Source organism: Rhinichthys klamathensis, unplaced genomic scaffold, assembly GCF_029890125.1.
Source record: "Rhinichthys klamathensis goyatoka isolate OS25496 unplaced genomic scaffold, OSU_Roscu_1.1 h1tg000127l_1, whole genome shotgun sequence".
NCBI lineage: Eukaryota > Metazoa > Chordata > Actinopteri > Cypriniformes > Leuciscidae > Rhinichthys > Rhinichthys klamathensis.
The window spans coordinates 3,764,281-3,786,637 of NW_026606664.1; the positions used below are offsets into that span (position 1 = coordinate 3,764,281).

The following is a 22,357-nucleotide window of genomic DNA, read 5'->3' on the forward strand; positions in this document are numbered from 1 at the left end:
ATAATGTTTTTCCAGTGTTGGAACCCAGCTTTGCTCATGCATATTAATTACGTTATGTGACGTTTGTCGAGCAGACCTACCTGATTCGCTGAGTCAAAGGTTAAGCGAACGCTGGAAGTCTTGTCTAATGAATATTAATGACGTTATGTGACGTATATCGAGCAGGCCTACCTGATTTGCTGAATGCTAAGTGCGACTTGCCTCATGAATATTAATTAGGGTTTCGGTCCAGGAAGTTAAACGGCGTAATTAATATTTATTATATAAAGTCATACGTCACAGTGCACACAAATCAAAAGTACTCGTTTGTAAACTGGTTATAATATTTCACCAGAGATCGACTGATGACTTAAAGTACAGAGCTGTAGATATTTCATATAGTTAGCTAGTGGTCTGAAATTGTGTCTGGCTGTAGCATACTTTGTTTTTAAACCACACCCCACACAACCGTTTTTAAACAGGTGAGGTCACGTCGACTGCCGTCACTGTACGTGTGCCTCGGCAGGTGAGTGTGTTATGAAAACATTACATTTTACCTATGTATTATTGTTTTTAATCGTGTCAGACAGGCATTTTAAATAACATATAGCCTATGTGACACCTTTCATGTCAAATAGCCAATATGTTACTACTGTAATAACCTACTGAATTATATGCAAATAAGTGCGCTAAGAGAAATTGAACATACTTTTTTTGGTGTAAAATCCCCTTTAAACAAGTTTGGTAATTTAATTGTCAGTAATCACGAGTTTGTGAGTCATTATGACGAAAAATATGAATCTGCTAATCAATATTGTGTGGACTAGCCTATTCTAAATATTTATACCTTCCTGTAGATGATGTGTTCATATTTTATTTTATTTACTTTAACAGTTAATCATTCAGGGATATTATTCTTATAATTTAAATTTTAAGCCTTTTGTTCACACTTTTTTCTTTATTCTAAAACTCTCTGGACAGTTCAACTATATATAAAAAAAATATTGTAAATGATTTTAATTCAGATACTGAAAACATGTACATCATAGAAGTGGTCATTCAAGTAATTGTCTGAATGAATTACTTTAATGTATTTTTAAGCATTTTAACACATCAGAAAAGTGTAATTGACCTAAATTGTACATTTTTCCATCAAACGATTTGTTCCTTTAGGACACTGGATGTCATGGCTGTGCCTTTACCGTGCGACAGCAGTGATGCAGCGTTCGCCTGGTTCACAGAATTCCAGCGCAGCAGCATTTTGACGAATGGAATTGTTCCAGAATGGTTCCACGGCATAATATCCAGGAAGTAATGGACTGAACACTGTATTATGTTACAAAAATAAGCAGATAGACTGTGTAATATGTGCTTGAATGCTCAGACTATGTGTTATCATGAACATGATGATGTCAAAGAGCAGAAAATCAGGTGGGTTAAAACCAGTCAAATAAAATAGTTCTGTATTGTAGGGCTGCGGAGGATGAGTTGAAGTGCAAGCCTCCTGGTTACTTCCTCATTCGTGTTAGTGAGAGCAGAGTGGGTTATACATTATCTTATCGGTAAGTCTGTGTCAATGTGGCTATTGTTGCCAGTTATGAATCCTTACAATAAGGAAGTTTGACTCGCATCATTACTGTACACAATTGAGTCCACAAATCAAACATGTATTCACTAAAGGTTATCTATAAATATCTTTCTCCTAGAGCTGAAGATCGCTTCAGACACTTCATGATTGACGTCTTGCCAGATAACCAGTTTATTATAGTGGGAGAAAGTACACACTATCGTTCCCTCCATGACTTGGTGGCCTTCCACCGCAGAAGCCCCATTTTACCCTACAACGAACTGCTGACTGTGGCTTGTGAACAGGTATAGAGTTGCACTTGCAAGTTGCAATGTTGTGTGTTGGTCAAGTTATGGTCATCCATCAAGATTAACCAATCTAGTTAGAGCTGGCAACCATGGACCACTTTTCATCTTTTAATAGAAAAAAAAATGGTATCATTTAATGTTATGTATTAAATATGCGTGTGAGTGTGTATAAGTTTTGCACACCGTTTCAGTGTTAAATAGTATGCAATTGCTGTTTACCCAATCAACAACATGACAGAGCAAGGAGACAATGTTTATTTCCATCATCAACAATAACTGTAATCTTTGTTTCAACATGATTCATTTGTGTGCAGGGCGGCAAAACCAACTACGCCGAGTTGTTTTTGCCTCGAAAGAAAGAGCTAAACGCTGGACAGGTTGAATGGATAAATTCTCCAACACAAGCACATACGCCTCGTTCAGATATCTCAGAACACAACGCGACTTCGGCGCTCCAAACCGATGTGCCTGCGCTACCTTCAAGTCCTTCTGCGAGACTGTATCCAAGCTTGGAGACGGAATTGACCACTTTGAATCTACAGAGCACGGTAATACAACATCAAGATAGGGTACATTATATAATGTCCTTGAGGTTAAAATGACAATATATTTTATTTATAATAATTGTGAATTTAAGGCTTAGTTCACCCAAAAATGAAAACTATTTAATAATTTACTCACCCTCAAGCCATCCTAGGTGTATATGACTTTCTTCTTTCAGTGAAACACAATCAGAGTTATATAAAAAAATATTCTGGCTCTTCCAAGCTTTATAATGGAAGCGAATGGTAGATTTTGAAGCCCAAAAAAGCACATCCATCCATCATAAAAGTAACCCATACGACTCCAGGGGGTTAATAAAGGCCTTCTTAAGTGAAGCGATGCGTTTTTATAAGAAATATATCCATATTTATAACTTTATAAACTATAATCACTGGCTTCTGGTAATGGCCGTATGTGAGTCTAGTTCCAGTGGAAGAGTGACCTCTGACTGTTATTATTATACAGTTGCTATTCTTACAAAAACACATCACTTCACTTCAGAAGGCCTTAATTAACCTCCTGGAGCCGTATGATTACTTTTATGATGGATGGATGTGCTTTTTTGGGCTTCAAAAAAAACATAGATTGTGTTTGGCTGAAAGGAGAAAGTCATATACACAGACAGGATCATTTTAATTTTTGGGTGAACTAACCCTTAAAGGGGTCATATAATGGTACATGCACTTTTTCAAGTTGATTGTACTGAAATGTGTGTTGGCAGTGCCTGTACACAACCATCATATAATGATAAAAATCCAAATCTAAAAAATCTCAAATTGAGCTGTTCGAGCCTGTGACGTCACACGGTCGGACGCCCCTCCCGCGATTGTTGATTGATAGGCGCGTTTCCACACAGACCCGCCCTCGCTCGTGAGAGCTGTCAATCATAGTCTGCGCGGACCGGCGCGGTCATTGTTGATATGCTGGAGCACTGTCTATGAGCAGAATGGCGTCTAAGCGATTGTGGTGTTCTGTTCTAGGGTGCAATAACGAATACAGCAGTCATTTTAATGTTCCTAAATCCGAACCGCTGAAGACGCAGTGGCTGAGTTTGTTTTCGAAGGGAATATTCCCCACGAGCAACGTCACTGCTCTCATATTTGCGCGAATCATTTCTCACCAGACTGCTTTATAAACGAGGATCAGTATAAAGCTGGTTTTGCTAAGCAGCTGCTCCTGAATAAAGAATCGGTACCAGATATTCGTGTTCCTGCTGAACCTCTAGAACAACTGAAGTGAGTGTAACGTTTTATTAAACTTTATATTAATATTTATATCTTTGCAAATCGCTTCACGATGAATGAGTCTAAGGTTTGAACTCAGGGTACATTACTGCATGTTTTCTATGTACGACGTTCTCCATATAATTCATAATCCCACGTTTATAATGAACAACACGTTATGGTATTGTGTTACAAACGTGTACGCACAGAACAGAGAGGCGGGGTGAGCAAAGCTCATGATCATTTAAAGGCATATGCACTGAAACGGCGTGCTGAAAACAGAGCTGTTTTTGACCAGGTAAAATAAGTGTTTTCTTACAATACTAATGAGAATTTTTAATTAAAGTATATTACAAACTTTTAATTTAGACCCTAAAGAATCATATTAGCTTGTACAAAAATGGCATTATATGACCCCTTTAAAGTAACAGGTTGTCCAGCTAGCATTTGTTTGCCTTTTTTTTTCTTATCACATATTTTAGTAATCATCACAAATTAGACTTAAACCCTCAACATTCAACCTGTAAAATATATATATATATTTTTTCAATTATTACCATGGAAGCGGGCTCCTCCCCGTAGTGGGCCGTGTCGTATTTCATATTACAAAATTTACTGCACTTTTTTAAGATCAAATGTTTTTCTAATCTTGACAAAACACATCGTAGGAAAGTTCTGAGACTCAAGGTTCCATATTTGTTGACTGTTTTGTGATATAAGTGATATTGTGACAGAAATGTATTCATTTGTGACAGGAGAACGCATAAAAATTTAAATCAAAATTCAGTGGAATGTATGTCACCCGGTGGCTATTTTTGGTATTGCACCTAAACAAAATCTTATATTTTTTTCAGGATCAGCCAACAAAGCCTGTTCCTAAGCCTAGAACAATATTCACTTCCACAACTCATGACACGCCACCACAGTTACCGCCCAGAATGTGCTTGCCAAGTCGCCCGCAAGCAACCGCGGAGGCCGACAGATCGCAAGGGTTGACGTCGGTAAGCCCTGACAAACATCAAATCGCAGCCAGCTCACCCGTTGAAGGCCGTACCCAACAGAAAAACCAACAACATTTGAAACCTGTGGTCTTGAGCCTGGCGCAAATTAAGAAAAAGCTTAAAAAGAAACACTCTGAAGATCACACGTATGAGGAGATCCCCAAAGATGCGTGTCAGGAGGATCCGACTCTTCCTGCTATGGACAGCAGTACCATGAACCCTAAACAACAGGCGGAAAATGAATATCAGGAGTTATCTGATTGTCGGTCATCTGACGGTATTCCCAACTTTGCAGATAGAGAATTACCATACGAGTACCTAAATCCACCTCCTTTTGCACCTGGGTACTAGATAAAAACATAAAGATGGGTGGATTTAAGTTGTATTGCCATTGAATAGCGAGACAACATATGTCTCTTTGTTGTGATGATCTTTTTTACTATGCATTTCAATGTCTGTTCCGAACAGAGGTTTGTCATCTGGAAAAACTGGTCTGACACTGTACAATATTTGAATATAACACAATAACAATGACAGAATGTGTTGTGCCCATGGGCATGGATTTCAATATAGCCTTTCATGGATTTTAATATAGCCTTTCAGATTGTACTTCCTACAATCTAGCATCTTTACATATTGGGAGATTTAAAACAAACAAAAAAACAAAACAAAAAACAAACACTGTAAATATATGCTTTTTACTGCAGTGAATCAATAAATATACAGACAATCCAAGAAACCCAAGAATATTCTCTAAGTATGATCAATAAATTATGACAACATATGTGTTTACATTGCTTTAACTCATTAAAATAAGTTAAGCAATTTTCAACTTTTATGCAAGATTCAACACATTTTTTTTATATAGTCAGTTTAATGTTAATTAAGTTGAAATGACTTAAACATCCAAGTTAATTGTACATAAAAATTTAAGGCAGCAACGTTTTTTTACAGTGTTGAAATACCATGTTGTGCAGGATTATTGTTTATGATGGTTTACCTGGTCTTCCAGCTTGACCTTAAGATGGTTTAGCGTGTAACAAGTGCCCAAAACACCTCTAAAAAAAACATCTAACTAGACCTAAATCCAACCCTCTTAAGTATTTTTCTTCAGCGGAAAGTATCTTACATGTCTTAGTTTTCATTGTAGGCTACTTAGCTAATTATCCGAGCCAGTCTCGGAAGAACATTGACTCTTGAATTAAAAGTTCATCTCGATGGAAGTGTAGGCACTTGTAATGTATCATCATGCGGCAAGTATCATGTGTCGTCGCGCGCTAATGAGCACGCGCCTGGGGAAGCTTTGTGCTCGCGATGTTTTGTTGCATCGTGCAGACACTGACTGACAGCCGTCACATAAGTAAAGAAAAAAGATATTAATTAGTTAGTAATTTATTTAAACATTATTATAACAGATATGGTTGTGTGTGTGTGCGAGTCGAGAGGGAGCGAGAAAAAGCAAGCGCGTGCGTGCAATGCGCGCGCTCTCGACTGCCCTGGGTCGTCGCGGTTGCTTAGTTGCGCGGTGTTTAACTACTAACTTACTACTAGCAGGTCACTTGAAACACTAAAGCAAACCAACGAGGAACACGTGTTTATTTGAAGTGGGTCGTCGGCCTTTGTCATGTATATTATGTTGTGAATAGACCATCTGGAGTACCAGCTATCTCACAGAGGAACTGGCTTAATAGCAGTTAATTTAACGAGGACTCTATTTCCGCTTGATGTGTAGCTTTTGACTTTGACAGATGCAGAAATTTACGACATGCAGTTTTAGGAAGCCTCGCGTCGTCATGGTAACCACCCGAAGTTAAACAATAAAAAAGTGTTTGGAGCACTCAGAAGTCGCGCGCTGTGTAAACAAGCGTTTATAAAGTCATGATATGAACTGAATAAGAAAAGCACGTTTGTTCAGAAATGTGGGTAAAGGATAGTTCTTGGAAAAGAAATGGACATGGAATCCAGGAATGGTCGGATGGGTGTAAATATGAGGGGGGATTCGTAAATAACCTGAAGCATGGCACTGGTGTCTTCACATGGACAAATGGAGAGGTATATTTCACTTCATATGTAACACATACCATATAATGGTCTGTTGGTTCTAAGATAAAGTTTAATTTGCGAAATTTAAGTCATTAATAAACACTGCCATTATAAAACGTAACATTAACCTATCATGAAAATGCATCAAATGTCAGTATTCCACATCATTTTGACAGTGCTGAATATTCAGTTAATTGTAATAAAATACTTATTACTATACTTACAATTATTTACTAATTTCAAATATACGTTTTATAATTATTTTTCTATTTAATTATCTTTATTTTTTCCATTCAATTATTTTCAATTACTTGGCAATCTATCTATCTATCTATCTATCTATCTATCTATCTATCTATCTATCTATCTATCTATCTATCTATCTATCTATCTATCTATCTATCTATCTATCTATCTATCTATCTATCTATCTATCTAAATTCAGGCTTTTTTCGTACCATATTTGTAATTTTTTTCGCACCATATTTGTAATTTTTTTATCCATTTATTTTCGTTTTTCTACCAATGAAAATTAATGCATATTTCTTGAAAACCAAGCAAAAATAATGTATTTATTTATTTACAGGCCCTTTTTGTACCCTATTCATGGAAAGTACCAGAAATGCACTGTTTGATTTTTTTTGTTCACAATTATTTTGAATAATTTTTATTGATCCCCTTTCCACTTGCCACTTTGACACAAAATTATTTTCATGTTTTATTCAGTTCTATAAAGGTTCATTTTTTAAGGATTATCGACATGGGAAAGGTATGTATTCCTGGCCAGATGGATCCAAATACACAGGAAACTTTTATCTGAACCGAAAAGAGGGATACGGAGTGCAGTTTTTCCCAGACGGATCAACTTTTGAGGTTTCATAATTCCCATAGTTCATTAACAATAAGTTTACTTTTATCATATAATAGATAATAAAACAAAATCCAATCTACAGGGTCTGTATCATGCTGATGAACGCTTTGGGCCTGGGATCATGACATACCTTGATGGGCGGCAGGATGTGGGCCTTTGGCACAGAGAGATGTTACTGCAAATATGCACCACTCTGGAGGGCGGCTTTAGTCTTGAGGGGTTCCCAGATCACATGACCAGACTGCCTAAGAAACACCTGAAACAACCTCAACTTCCTCTTGATGTGGAGTGGAGTACAGATGGCGGTCCCCTTGAGTCCGATCAGGAGTTATCAGAGGACGTGGAACGTTTCATCCTGCCTCCAGACACTGAGAGCTACTCCACAGACTCAGACCATCTGCCCGTTCCCAGGTGTCTACGCCGGGAACTGGACCTTCACTTTTTTGGTAGGAGTGACATCAGCACAGAGCAGCAATCAACATCGACAGCCTTGACGCTACAGCAGCGCATGAATGCACACATTCAGAGACACAGGTGAGAAGATTGTTGCTTAGCACTAACCTGGGCAAAACTTTTGTTTTGTTTTGAATATAATGAGCTGAAGAAACATAACATTTCATTTTTTATTAAATATATTTAATAAAATATATAAAAAATATATTTAATTCTAACATTGCTTACATTTTGTGGCAGAACACTCTTTCTTTGAGCCTTTCTGTCATATAAACAGTAAGCAATATTTACCAGAATTAATTTTTTTTTTTTTAATTTAATTTAATTATATATGCATTCATATTTAATGCAGTGGAAGAAAGTAGGATTTACATGCTCCTTTTTTCATATATATGCTCTTCCGAGCAGCTGTTTCTTTTAAAGCCAACCACTTTGGCCAATCGATCTGTTCTATCTACTTAACCTATTTATGTCCATTTCCTATCCCTCCACCTTCCCCAGCACCACCTGCCTATATATACTGTATATATATATATATATATATATTTGCCAGAAGATGGCAGATGGTACCAACAATATTTATATAATATATATATATTTATATATTATGTTATATTATATTTTAATTTATTTTGTTTTACCTTTATTTGACCCATATCTTTTACTTTTTCCCTGCAGATTTGAGACAGAAACATTAGACTGGGATGTCACTGCAGTATTGAATATGAACAGGACTCAGTTTGGACCCAAAGGTCCCCTGGAGCTGAACTCAGAGAAACTGATCGAGGAAGCTTCACATGGTGAATGCAGGAATGTTTATCGAATCTTCAGAGATGGAAAAGTCCATCCCGACGTGAGTGACGCACGAGGACATACGGCTCTCATAGCAGCCACGGTAAGCTTCTGTTTTAACAAGATCCAATGATCCAGTCACTATTATTATTTGGTATATATTTATTTTGATATATTTATATATATATTAATATGATATTTTTCATTTCCTAATATTCATTTTGATATTATAATACACTATTATGTTGAAAACAGTTGTGTACAATTGTTTTTTTCAGGATTATTTGATGAATAGAAAGTTCAAAAGAACAGCATTTATCTGAAATAGAAATATTTTGTAACATTATCACTACCGTTCAAAAGTTTGGGGTCAGTAAGAGTTTTTTTGTTTTGTTTTTTGGAAAGAAATTAAAGAAATTAATAATTTTATTCAGCAAGGGTGTAGTAAATTGATCAAAAGTGACAGTTTAGACATTTATTATGTTGCAAAAGCTTTATGTTTCAAATAAATGCTGTTCTTTTGAACTTTCTATTCATCAAAGAATCCTGGAAGAAGAAAAATTGTACGCAACTGCTTTCAACATTGATAATAATAATAAATGTTTCTTGAGCAGCAAATCGGCGTATTAGAATGATTTATGAAGGATCATGTGACACTGAAGACTGGAGTAATGATGCTGAAAATTCATATAAATAATTCAATAAAATATATGCAAAGAGAAAACAGATATTTTAAATTGTAAACATACTTCACAATATTACTGTTTTTGCTGTATTTTGGATCAAATAAATGAAGAATCGCTTTCTTTTCATTGCATAATGTCCATTTTGTAGCAAAACACTCTTCTTTTTTTTTTTTTGCCTTTCTGTTGTATAAATGTAAAGCAATATTTTCCAGAAGATGGCAGCATTGTTTTCTTTTTCTTTTTCACAGTTGTGAATAAGCATTGGATAATTGGAAACCTACAGGTTTCAGATCTTGAATAACAACACACAGTACAGATTGCATGTTTGCTGATGATCAATGTGTAAATTAGGTTTGTTGTGTGTCTAGGTACATTGTCATGACGATGTCATCCACATGCTGTTGGACAGCGGGGCCGATGTTAATAAGTTAAATGATGAAGGCATGTCTGCTCTGGCTGTCTGTACTGTTCTCTACTATCCACTTCAGTCTTTAAATGAGACGCTGGCTGAGAAAGTGACCCAGAATATCAGCCCTGAGCCACAGGTAAGAATACTGAGATTTGCACTTTCTTTTGGTATGCTTATAGTTAGTCAGATCATTTTTCCCCTTCATTTCTTGTTCCTCCCTTTTTTCGGTCTGTTACGCTAAAGATCAAGCCTTTGGAAGACGTCTCCCATATATCCTCTCCAGATCCAATGACAGGAACACCCGAAGATGAAAGCGACCAAGAGATATTTGAGACACCAAGACAGACCAACCAGGTTGACCAAAGTCTTTTACCAGAGAACCTCAATAACTTGGAGAAACTCAGAGCTCAAGAGCAAATCAACGAGGACATAAACGAAGATCAACCTGACCAACCAGAAGGCCTCAAGAACACTGAGGAACCTCAAGTTAATCAAATCAGTGAAAATAAGGATCCAAACAAGAAGATAGTTCTTCAGCCTGAACATGAACAGGACATACCATCAGTAGAACCACATGATATTATTTTAAGATCTATTCAAGTATTCGATGGTACAATTGCAGTGGGTTCTGTGTTTTGGCGAGAGAGGAAAACAAAGAGTATCGTTGACTCTGAAGAAGAGCTGACAAATCTGGAGTTTGAAGAAAAACTAGAGCGGAGCATCAGATCAGATGATCTTTCCTTTGATTCTGCATGTTCTTTGGCTAGTTTTCACATTGACGTCACAGAGGAGATCCTACAGAAGACTGCAGAGATCCTGTGCCAGACAGGAACTGTGACTCCGACTGACACTCAAGAGACGGTCCGGAAAATTGCACTTCTTAAGACAGAGTAAATTTCTATAGAAATTATTTTTATTTAGATGAATCTCACAAAATATATGCCTGGCTTAAATGTAATTTTATTTTAATTATTTTATGTATTTTTTTGATAATGCATTTTCATAAGCATATTTTACCCAAATTCTTATTAGTGTGGTGAATAAATACTTGTAATATTATTATTGTAATCATTTATACAATAATTATATACAATAAAAATATACAATAATGTATATGTAAATTATTACATACAAAATTATTTAATTAATGTACTTAATTTTTATGTATTATTAGTAAATGAAATAAAAGTGATTTAATTACTAATATAATAATTTAATCAATAATAATAATAGTTTTATAATATAAAATATTATAATAAATTATATATTATTATTTACATTAACATTGGTACATTTTTGAGATGCGTTTATCCAAAGCGACTCACATTGCATTCAAGGTTTACATTTGATCACTTCATGCATTCCCTGGGAATCAAACCCATGACCTTGGCGTTGCTAGTGCCATGCTCTACTTTTTGAGCATGGATGGAATGCTATAATTATAATGCTTTTATATATTTATATGTTTTTTTTTTTCATTACAGTAATGAGAATGATTTTAATGAAAAATTGTTGTTTTGTGACTGGTGATTCTCTGGTCTGATAGACATCGGAATCGATGGATTACAATCAATCTTCTGTTGGAGAGAGGAGCAGACCCAAACGCATCTACTGTCCCCATGCCCGTCATCTTCCTAGCTATCAAAGCTGCCCATGTCAAGGGCGTCCGTCGTCTGCTGGAGTGCGGGGCTCGTCCAGACATACCTCTACTTCCAGAGGTACCTCAAGAGGCTTCATTTCTTTTCATCATTTTCTTTCTCCTTTTCTTTTCTTTTCTTTTCTTTTCTTTCTTTTCTTTCCTTTTATTATTTTATTTTGTGCTAAATCGTAATTTGTTAAATCGTGCTAGAAACATGTAAGAACATGTTAAATCATGCTAACAAAATGTTAAATCATGCTAACAACATGTTAAATCATGCTAACAACACGTTAAATCATGCTAACAACATGTTAAAACATGCTAGGAATGTGTGTTAAATCATGCTAGAAGCATGTTAGCAGCATATTAAATCATGCCAACAATGTGTTAATCATGCTAGAAACATGATAGCAATGTGTTAGTCACGCTAGAAACATGCTAGTAACATGTTAAATCATGCTAACAACATGCTAAATCATGTTAGGAACATGTTAAAACATGCTAGCAATGAACATGTTAAATAGCTAGAACATGTTAAATCATGCTAACAACACGTTAAATCATGCTAACAACATGTTAAATCATGCTAGCAACATGTTAAAACATGCTAAAAATGTGTGTTAAATCATGCTAGAAGCATGTTAGCAGCATATTAAATTATGCCAACAATGTGTTAATCATGCTAGAAACATGATAGCAATGTGTTAGTCACGCTAGAAACATCCTAGTAACATGTTAAATCATGCTAACAACATGCTAAATCATGTTAGGAACATGTTAAAACATCCTAGCAATGTGTGTTAAATCATGCTAGAAGCCTGTTAGCAGCATATTAAATCATGCCAACAATGTGTTAATCATGCTAGAAACATGATAGCAATGTGTTTGTCACGCTAGAAACATCCTAGTAACATGTTAAATCATGCTAACAACATGCTGAATCATGTTAGGAACATGTTAAAACATCCTAGCAATGTGTGTTAAATCATGCTAGAAGCATGTTAGCAGCATATTAAATCATGCCAACAATGTGTTAATCATGCTAGAAACATGATAGCAATGTGTGTTAAATCATGCTAGAAGCATGTTAACAGCATTCTAAATCATGATAGCAATGTGTTAATTTTAATGCTAGAAACATGCTAGCAACATGTTAAATCATGCTAACAACATGTTAAAACATGCTAGCAAAATGCTAAACCATCCTAGCAAAATGTTAGACCATGCTAGCAACTTGTTAAACATGATAGTAACGTGTCAAATCATGTTAGGAACATGTTAAATCATGCTAGCAATTTACTAATTCATACTAGAAACATGCCTGTTGCAAACACTGTGTTAAATCATGCTAACAACATGCTAAATCATGTAAGGAACATGTTAAAACATCCTAGCAATGTGTGTTAAATCATGCTAGAAGCATGTTAGCAGCATATTAAATCATGCCAACAATGTGTTAATCATGCTAGAAACATGATAGCAATGTGTTAGTCACGGTAGAAACATCCTAGTAACATGTTAAATCATGCTAACAACATGCTAAATCATGTTAGGAACATGTTAAAACATCCTAGCAATGTGTGTTAAATCATGCTAGAAGCATGTTAACAGCATTCTAAATCATGATAGCAATGTGTTAATTTTAATGCTAGAAACATGCTAGCAAAATGCTAAACCATGCTAGCAAAATGTTAGACCATGCTAGCAACTTGTTAAACATGATAGTAACGTGTCAAATCATGTTAGGAACATGTTAAATCATGCTAGCAATTTACTAATTCATACTAGAAACATGCCTGTTGCAAACACTGTGTTAAATCATGCTATAACATGTTAGCATTAGCAACTTGCTACAACATGTTAACACTGTTAAAATATACTAGCTATACTATATACTTGTTAACACATGTTAAACTTTCAGACAAAGCTTTGTCAAGCCAACATCAAAGTTTGTGATCAACTTTTACTCATCTAGTTTAATCTACAAAGTAGATTCCTTTCCTGAATATTCAAGTTTGTTTACAATATTTTCAAAGGTGATTTTCTGCTTACTAACAATTTTTTATATTTCATTAGATTATCTACAGCAAGACATCTATCTGGTCAATATAGCTTGATTCCTCTTTTTTTTGGTCTGTGACAGCAAAAGGGTCTGTACCCCCTTCACATAGCAGCAGGGTTGCCTGGAGCCGAGGGTCCTGAAATCACAGAGCTCCTCTTGCATGCTCTAGCGGACCCTGACGTCAAAGCACAGGATGCCGATGAAGTCTATGAGTTTGATATGGTCTGAGCAAACCTCAAGTTTTGTATACATTTATTGCACCACAACCTTTTTTAATGTCTCTAATCATAGAGATATAAATCCTCAGGAGACGCTTGAGCACCAGGCCTTTGAGAATCAGCATTTCATGGCCTCTAAACCCCTGGCCAAGTTCAACGAAGCCCCGGTCGAGTTTCCTCAGGAAGGTGGGAGGACACCACTACATGTGGCCTGCCAAAGAGACAGCGATTATGCAGTAAGAACACAATATATACACTAAAACAACACGATAAAAAAAAAAAGAAGCATGTTAAAATGATTTCTGAAGGATCATGTGACACTGAAGACTGGATACATATATATATATATATATATATATATATATATAAAGAAGTAAATATGGAATATTCAATTTTAAAAAGGCTTTTTTTTATTTCAGAATGCTAGAGATGTGGTTGTACTTCTTCTTTCTCGCAAAGCAAGCCCCAATGATGTGTGGAGTGGCCATTCACCCCTGTCTCTAGCCATCGCAAGCGGCAACGACCTTGTATGTAATCATTGCTGACATCACTTCTTCCGACTAAATCATTTGTAGTGCAGCTATTTGCAACGACTCATCTTTTAGGGTATAATTAAATACTGTCTGTTCCAAAAGACAGAATGATTGTGGAATAATAAATCATTACTGAAGGATGAGGGTGTGTATTAATGGTTTTTTTTCCCAGGCTGTGGATGAACTGCTAGCCGGAGGGGCTGATCCTAATCTTCCTCTCACCCGTCATGTGGGCAGCGCTCTCTGTGCCCTTGCCAACATCAGCTACGACCGTGTGCCTCATCCACGCAACCAAGTCAAGCTGGTGTTTGCCTTCAACTAATTATCCTGCCTGGTCTCATGGGAAAATACGTGACTGTGCATATGTGAAATATGTTTCTGCGGCTCTGTAGTTGCACAACGCATTACAAAATAACATGTACATTTACTGAATGTAAAATTGAATTTAAATTTAGAATCTAATTAAATAACAATATATTTAGAATAATATATATAGTTAATAAATATAATATACAAGTAAAAGTAATAATATAAAATCAATCTAAATTAATATTTAGATAGAATAAATGGATTTTAAAGGTACATTTTATAAAATTAAAATAAATATGTTTATTATATCTATATAATAATTTAAATCAAATGTTCTAAATTATTTTGAAGTACAATTCATTATTCTAAATATATTAATGAACTTATTAAATTATTCTATATATTCTAAATAAAAATATTTACATTTATATATATATATATAGTGTTTGTGCACTTCTGTTCATTGACTTAAAATGATTCAGTAATATGTTGTTTAGAATAATTATATAAATATTATATAATAATAATACATATATATATATATATATATATATATATATATATATATATATATATATATATATATATAGTATACAATACAATATTATAATAATACAATAAAATATAATAATTATTGTATTTTATTGTAAAAAAAATTATTTAATAACAAATTAATAGATTTAATAGAACATTATTTGGAGATATGTCTGGCTTTTTAAGCTTATTAAAGCATCATCTGTATTTGACCAAATAAAACACACTTTAATCTTCAAAATGTCACTAAAGATGAGAGACTAAAAGTGCCCTGTAAAGAATTACTTTTTGGTATTTGTAATATTTGATTATTCTGATCATTCAAATGAAGAATGATGAGTATTTATTTTAATTGATTGATTACATTTAAGTATTTTACATAAAAGGATCACACATTTTTATATGGTTAGAAAAAAAAATTAAATGATTATTTTATTTCATTTTATCCCCTTTAAAGATAAAATTCTAGGGGGCAAATATTGCCTCTTAAAAGAAAAGTAAATTTCTGACACTGGTACATTTGGCAGCAAACATATGCCAAGTTATGTTTTTCCTCACAAGATCAGGTTGAATCATCATTCAACTCACGTTCAGAAACAATTTAGTGCTTCAGAGACTTGTCAATCAAGTAAATAGGGAAAAATAAATACAGTTATTCCTAATCACTCTGCTCTCTTTGTTTCTGTTTCGCTTCATTAAGCTGGAAAAGTTGATCAAAGCTGGCGCTGACATCCTCATGCCCGTCGTGGTGGGCGCGGGACGCAGGTGCGCTGTGGGAACAGTCGTGGATTATGCGCACAGTGCATTCCAACAGGTGCAGCTTTTCATCGCCAGTTCATCCCGTGTTCCAGATCATCTGAAATCTCATTTATCAATCCGCTCACCAGACCGGTTCTGCTTTCCCACCAGAACCAGCGCATGGCCCACACTCCATATCATGCCCTCAACAAGCACGAGAGACAAGCCTATAATGCCCGCCGGGAGTTGCTAGGCCTCATGGGAGATCTGCTGAGACAGGAGGCGATCGGAATGGAAACACGCCGCATGGAGAAGGATAGGAGCCAAGGCATATTCAGTGAGACTGGCTGATAGTTACTAGAAATACACAACGCTTTCTGGATTTTGCCTCTCTGGTAATGTGTGTGTGTTTGTCTGTTGTCTAAGGTGTCAGTCCCTCAGAGAAGTTTGTGTATACCGGAGCAGGAGCGACACCGAGTCTCCTGAGCTCTCCTGAAGAGAACAGCAGGACTTCATGCATCGGTCAGAGAGTGCGGAGGTACTTCATTATTGCAAACCAAAGTGTTTTTTTCTGCTGTGGACATGAGTGACACCTCAAATCCGTGTCTATTTGTGGTTTTTATTTTAGAAAGCATCGCTTCAAATATTGCTACCAGTGCGGTCGTTCGGTGGGTGTGCAGCTTATGGCCTGTAGCCGCTGTCATGAGGTCTTCTACTGTAGCAAGACCTGCAAAACGAAAGCGTGGGATGAACGCCACAGAGACGAGTGTGTCCGTTTGCCAGGTTGGTACCAGGTCTCGATCAATTTGTAAAACACCTACCTACAAAGTTGTAGATTTTGAGCGTTTGCTCAACTCGCACTTTTGGTCTTTTCCAGTAAAAAAAATCTAAATCTAGACATCCTTTAGACAATATATATATAATTTTAAGTATACAGGAATAAAATTTTGCATTAAAAATAATTGTTAGGTATACAGTAATTCTGTTTTCATGAGAATTAAGTGTAATTTCTCAAAATATTTTCATTACTGTAATGTGACAAATTCTCATTCTTATTAATGTAGGAATACATGAAAATCATCCTGTTTGGACACAATGAAATAAAATCAGTATAAATAAAAAAGCAACCCACCATTATGTAGTTTTTTTTTGGTGGCAGAACGTGCTAAATTATGAAAATTATAAAACATTTCTGAAAATAAAAATGTTTTACCTTGAAAGAGAAAATTACATCCATAAAAATGTATCCTTATAACAAGATCAGTTTAAATTGATGAATAAGATTTCATTTTAAGCATAAATCTAACCGAATTCTAGGAATTTAAGATTGAAAATGTTTTTTTTACTGCAGAAAAATTCAAGTACAAATGAAGAAAATATTACGATTTTTCTCTTTTCTGTAGTGAGTTATTTTTTCCAATGCCAAGTGAATTGGTAAAAACAAAACCCGAAATTTACCAGCCATAAAACTTTCTTATCAGCCATGAAATTTGTATGAATTGATTTAAAAACAAATGACTTAAAGCTGCAGTAGGGAGTTTTGAGAAAACGTTGGCTTAGCCTGAAAATTTGAACAAGCACAACTTACAGGTCCCACCCCCTTGCTCTCTGCTGCGCTACAGCCCTCCCTCCACAGCTCGTCCTCCACAGCGGAGCCCGTCGTGAACGCGCAGGCTAGTAAACAGGGCCACCGATGATGGCGGATAAAAAGTTATATGGCACATTCACTAATAGGGACTAAACGTCAACAATATGCTTTATATTGACTATGGCCTGCCCATACTTTGACTACAAACTTGGTCCTCAAATCATTATGTATTTTGCAATACATCTAACTTTATAACGTTGCACTCTTTCTATAAGTTATAAATAGCTAGAAAGATAACGTTAATATAACGATATATAATGCTATATAAGGTGTGCTAGTACATTATTTCAGCAACATGACAAGCCAGTGAATTAGCAGGTTTCAATTGTTGCTTAGCAGAGTGCGTGACATTTTATCTACATGTAATGCGGCTAGAGTTTTGACACTGAATCAATGGGCTCTGTGTAATTCTTTCTTTTTCGCTTGTTTATCGTCATCGGTCTTTTTCCGTTTACCTCTTTGTTTTATGAGCAGGTGTCACTCGAGAATTGGCAGTTTAGGTTGTTTCTCCGTCATAAGCACAGCTGCAGCACGCCGGCAATCTTGAGTTTGAACGACGGTACGCGCTCCGGCGCTCGCGCTGTGCAAGAGAGGGGTGTGATCAGCGCGTACACGAGAGTGATTGACACTGCTAAGACATTTCTCCTGGCTCTGATTGGTTGTTTCTGACCGGGAGCGTGTATTTCTGCTAATGGCAATAGGACCACTGGGAGGAGCCAGAGGAGCTTGATTTTTTCACAGATTATCTGTCTCATATTCTACTGTCAGGACATAATGACAGTTTTAACAAATATGTAAAAAATATTTTTTACAAAAGCTACCTACAGCAGCTTTAACTGTTGCTGCATTTTATTATCTTTAAACCACACAGAAGGCTTGTATACTCCATGAAGTGGACTCTGAAAACCAGACGTGTAGTGTGTGAGCAGAGGATTTGTTTTTAAAACAGACCGAAGATCTTATGGGATTTAAAGTATGAAATGAGAAATGACCCTCTCCTGCAGCGCTAAGTTCCTGTGAGAATATACTGAGTCAAGATGCAGTCTCCAGTAACAACAGTGTTATATAAAAAGTGTTTGTGAGATAAAGGCCACACTTCTAGAACAAATGAGGGCGCATCTGATCGCCGGCGAATCACGCAGAGGGTTCACCAGGACATTGAGGAACCTGGCACAACCTAATTGCTGTATATTTAGGGTGTTGACAGTGTGCTTTTCTCTGGAGGATTTGTCTGTCTAGTGTTTCTACATAAGATGTAGGTCCAGAAACAAACAATGGTGTATTTCTTATAGGTGCCAGGGGCCTCATTTATAAAACGTGCTTAAGCACAAATTTGATCTTAGGCTGTGTCCGAAATCGCCCCCTATACCCTTATTCAGGATTCCCTACATTAGTCCTCTAATATAGTTCACTTAAAGAAGTGAATGATAACAAATTCAGCGCGTGACTCTCACAGTGCATTATGCGTATTCTCTAGCTGCTGAGCGTACATCGGTTGTACACTCGTGGTTGTGGTGCATTATGGGATTGAATGAGTGCACTCTATAATGTCCACTATGGTTTTGGACACTATTAGTGCCCTATTTAAGGGTATAGGGGACGATTTCGGACATAGCCTTGGAGTACTGCAGGTATTTGGAAATCTAAGCAATTCTTAGCGCTCGTGATTCTCAAGTAAAGGATTTGGATGTTGACTGATGCTCTTTTATATGCTGATGATATTAATTAGGGGGCGTGTACAAGGCAGAGGTCTGAAACCATTCAGCTGCATGCAATTTTAAGATCATTTGCGATTTATAGATTTCACATCTGGAAGAGAGGCGTATGCAGGTTTTTTTGTTCATACGTTTGTTTCTCTGAATCACGCGTACGGACATTGGAGAAATTATCATAAGATCAATTGTAGGATGGTTTCTACGTAACATTTTATAAATGAGGCCCCAGGGTTATTACAAGTAACTAAAACTTAAACCATAAAAAAACCCCCCATAAAATAAACTATAAATAAATAAAAATAAAATATAATATAATATTAATAAAATATTTTAAAAAAACTTAAATTTATTTTATTTGAGCTAGTTGCCAGGGAAACATTTTTCATTATCATGTTTCGCTTTTCAGTTTCACTTTATGTACTAAAATAACTAACACTAAAACTGAAATAAAAATTAATAACTATACAATTAATAATTAATAATATCTATATAGGCATTTAAAAAACAAATAAAAATGACAAAACACACATTAAAACAATAAAAAAGATATAATAGTATCTCAATAATACTAAAATAACACTGATAGGTGCAAATTACACATACACAAAATTGCTAAAAGAAAAGTTTCAAAGGTTTTGGTTTTAAAAACCTACACTTTGGAATTTCAATATATTTTAAAATGTAATTTATTCCTGTAATGTAAAGCTGATTTTTCAGCCTCATTTCTCCAGTGTCACATGATCCTTCAGAAATCATTCTAATATGCTGATTTGCTGCTTAACAAACATCTTATTATTATTATCATCCATGTTTAAAACAGCTGTGCTGCTTAATATGAATAAAGGTTCAAAAGAACAACATTTATTTGAAATAGAAATCTTTCTTTAAGAAAAAAAAATTCTGCTCAAAATGTCTTTTAAAAACTCTTGACAAAAATTACATTATTAATTGTTAATTTATGGTGCGTCTGATACAATGCGAAGTATAATCACAAAATGGCTAAACATAGGCAGATTAATTGACCAATAAACAGTTTTTTTTACTATGATAAGCTAATGCATAACACTTTTGTTGTGTTTTCACAGTGGTGAGTGGAAAAAGCAGCAGAGATAAATGCGCAATCATCGGACCACGTTCACCTCTGTCGACCAAAGAAGCTAAAGGCAAGACCTTCCACCTAAGAGTGACCCCAGAAATACAAGAATCTGACCTGAATGAAAATTACAGTTTTATTTAGAATGCTTTAAAATCAAAGGCCAATTAAACAGATATGTAAAAGTTTTCGGCTTCACATTTACATTTTTTGAAAAGAGAGAGACTGCCAGACAGCAACATAGTGTCGGCCCAGATCCGGCCCACATCTGGTACACGTGGAATCCACATCTGGGCAGACACTATGTTGCTGTCTGGGGAGGATTTAAAACTTGAGCAAGAAAATTACATAAAAAAACAAAAACAAAACATAATTCAAGGTCTATTAATAGAAATTCTTCGAAATGACAGACAACATCCACTTTGTTTGAACAACTGTGCATGTTTAATACGTAAAACAGACCAAATTTACAAATTCAAACCTCAAATAAAATGCTAGTCCTGAAATATTTCAAATGTTCCATTACACACATCTCTGTCTCTCTCGAACGAGCGTTTGCTCAATCTGTCACATGAAACACATTACGCTTGTGTTTGAGCCCTTCTCAATGTCCATTCATTGAGTCATGCGATAGACTAAGAGTATACAATGTGCTTTTCATTTATACCGGACAACCGAGTACAAAAACCAACCTTCTTGTGACAGAGATCGTACACTACATCATGTACATTCTCAACTGCGTTTACATTCCACAACTTTTTACATTTCGCATCTGACTTGAACCAGGTCCTTGTGGATTCAGCTCTCGTTGTGCATCAAAAAAGGAAGTCATTAGAACGGTATATCAGAAACACGAAGATCGTTTGACACCTTTAAATGCAACATTTAGGGACTAGATGCTCATATTGTCCAAGACATTTTGTAGGAATGTGTTTTTTTTTTTTATTACATGTTTGTCTAAACCATCGCAAATCTCTCGCTTCTGAATCAAATCCTTGGAGTTGTTTTAAAACATCACTGCCACAAGTTTAGTAAATGAATCATATTGCTCTCGAATCGAAGTCGTCAAATTTATTATGAGCTTTTATTAAAAGTGACAGTTGGTATTTTAAAACTGTACATTCTGTAAATGACTGCTTCCCATTGGCTTTGGCAATAATGCAATTCCATTCAAGGCAAATCAATTAATTCAAGGCTGACACATGCTTCTATTTAACTTGACATCTGTGCTGAAAGTACTCATTACGAATATAAATTTGTGCTGCACTGAGCAATAATACAGCCATAAGTTTCTAAATGCAAGTTAAGGGTTTGCATCGAGGTGAGTGAAACAAATATTTTTTGCATTCTTGTTTTTCGGAAGTTTGTTGTTTTTCAACAAGAGCAATCTCAAGAGCATCTCAGATCTGGGTCATATTTCACACCAAAAAAAAAAAAAGCATTAAAAATAAAGCCTATTTTTTTTAGGTTAAGACTTTTTTTTTTGCATTGTGGCATTAATTTAATGTAAATTAAGTACAAGTTCTCACTAAAATTGAATTAATGTAAAGTGAGAAATTATTAAAAATCTTGAAAGTTCTGAAAATAAAACTCAAAATGAATTCAGAATCTTTAATCCATAAAACAAATTTAATAACTTACAAAGTTCAAATTGCATAAATTTCATTTTCTGAGAATAGATGTTGTTTTAATTATAATGTGTGGGTGAATTTTATTTCACAAATCGATCAAATTAGAAATTCAGCATGTTTTAAGAATGGTTAGATGCTTTAATGAAAAACAGGTCAAAAGTACAGATGAGGAAAAATATTAATTAAAGTTGAAAGAAAAATTATTGTGAAAATAAAATTATGAAAGTAATCATATATTAAATGCAAAAATCTTAATGGTCCTATAAAAAATAGGCTATATTTTCTTTTATGCAACAATTTCTTTTGATGTTGGTGTGAAATAAATTTAAATTGTTTTATGAGTATTGACGCTTGTTATCATA

At 35.2% G+C, this 22,357-nt stretch overlaps 2 protein-coding genes across 3 annotated transcripts; both read left to right on the forward strand.

Annotated features, from left to right (window-relative positions):
* Window positions 1–49: 49 nt before the first annotated feature.
* Window positions 50–5,079, forward strand: hsh2d (hematopoietic SH2 domain containing). Of its 2 annotated transcripts, XM_056256604.1 has the most exons (7): window positions 50–220; window positions 270–505; window positions 1,153–1,290; window positions 1,452–1,541; window positions 1,686–1,851; window positions 2,169–2,402; window positions 4,475–5,079. In XM_056256604.1, exons 3-7 carry the CDS (start codon window positions 1,166–1,168, stop codon window positions 4,970–4,972), a joined length of 1,113 nt encoding a protein of 370 aa, XP_056112579.1. In that variant the 5' UTR covers window positions 50–220; window positions 270–505; window positions 1,153–1,165; the 3' UTR covers window positions 4,973–5,079. The 2 variants fall into 2 exon arrangements, with proteins under 2 accessions (XP_056112579.1, XP_056112578.1); XM_056256603.1 differs by lacking the exons at window positions 50–220; window positions 270–505 and having other exon boundaries at window positions 1,025–1,290.
* A 1,042-nt stretch (window positions 5,080–6,121) lies between these two features.
* ankmy1 (ankyrin repeat and MYND domain containing 1) lies at window positions 6,122–20,872 on the forward strand. Its single transcript, XM_056256605.1, is given in 16 exon segments — window positions 6,122–6,673; window positions 7,391–7,537; window positions 7,618–8,069; window positions 8,667–8,883; window positions 9,835–10,094; window positions 10,097–10,765; window positions 11,422–11,593; window positions 13,658–13,798; window positions 13,884–14,030; window positions 14,214–14,321; window positions 14,500–14,631; window positions 15,871–15,984; window positions 16,080–16,245; window positions 16,335–16,446; window positions 16,537–16,691; window positions 20,357–20,872. Coding segments are annotated over 16 exon segments (3,279 nt in total). The 5' UTR covers window positions 6,122–6,538; the 3' UTR covers window positions 20,509–20,872.
* Window positions 20,873–22,357: the final 1,485 nt, after the last annotated feature.

Bases quoted from the DNA above. Each gene is read 5' to 3' on its own strand.
- hsh2d (XM_056256603.1), top strand. From the start codon at position 1,055: ATGAATTACTTTAATGTATTTTTAAGCATTTTAACACATCAGAAAAGT. The intron at 1,542-1,685 runs GTAAGTCTGTGT...TCTTTCTCCTAG, and splicing joins GGTTATACATTATCTTATCG to AGCTGAAGATCGCTTCAGAC. The intron at 2,403-4,474 runs GTAATACAACAT...TATTTTTTTCAG, and splicing joins CTTTGAATCTACAGAGCACG to GATCAGCCAACAAAGCCTGT.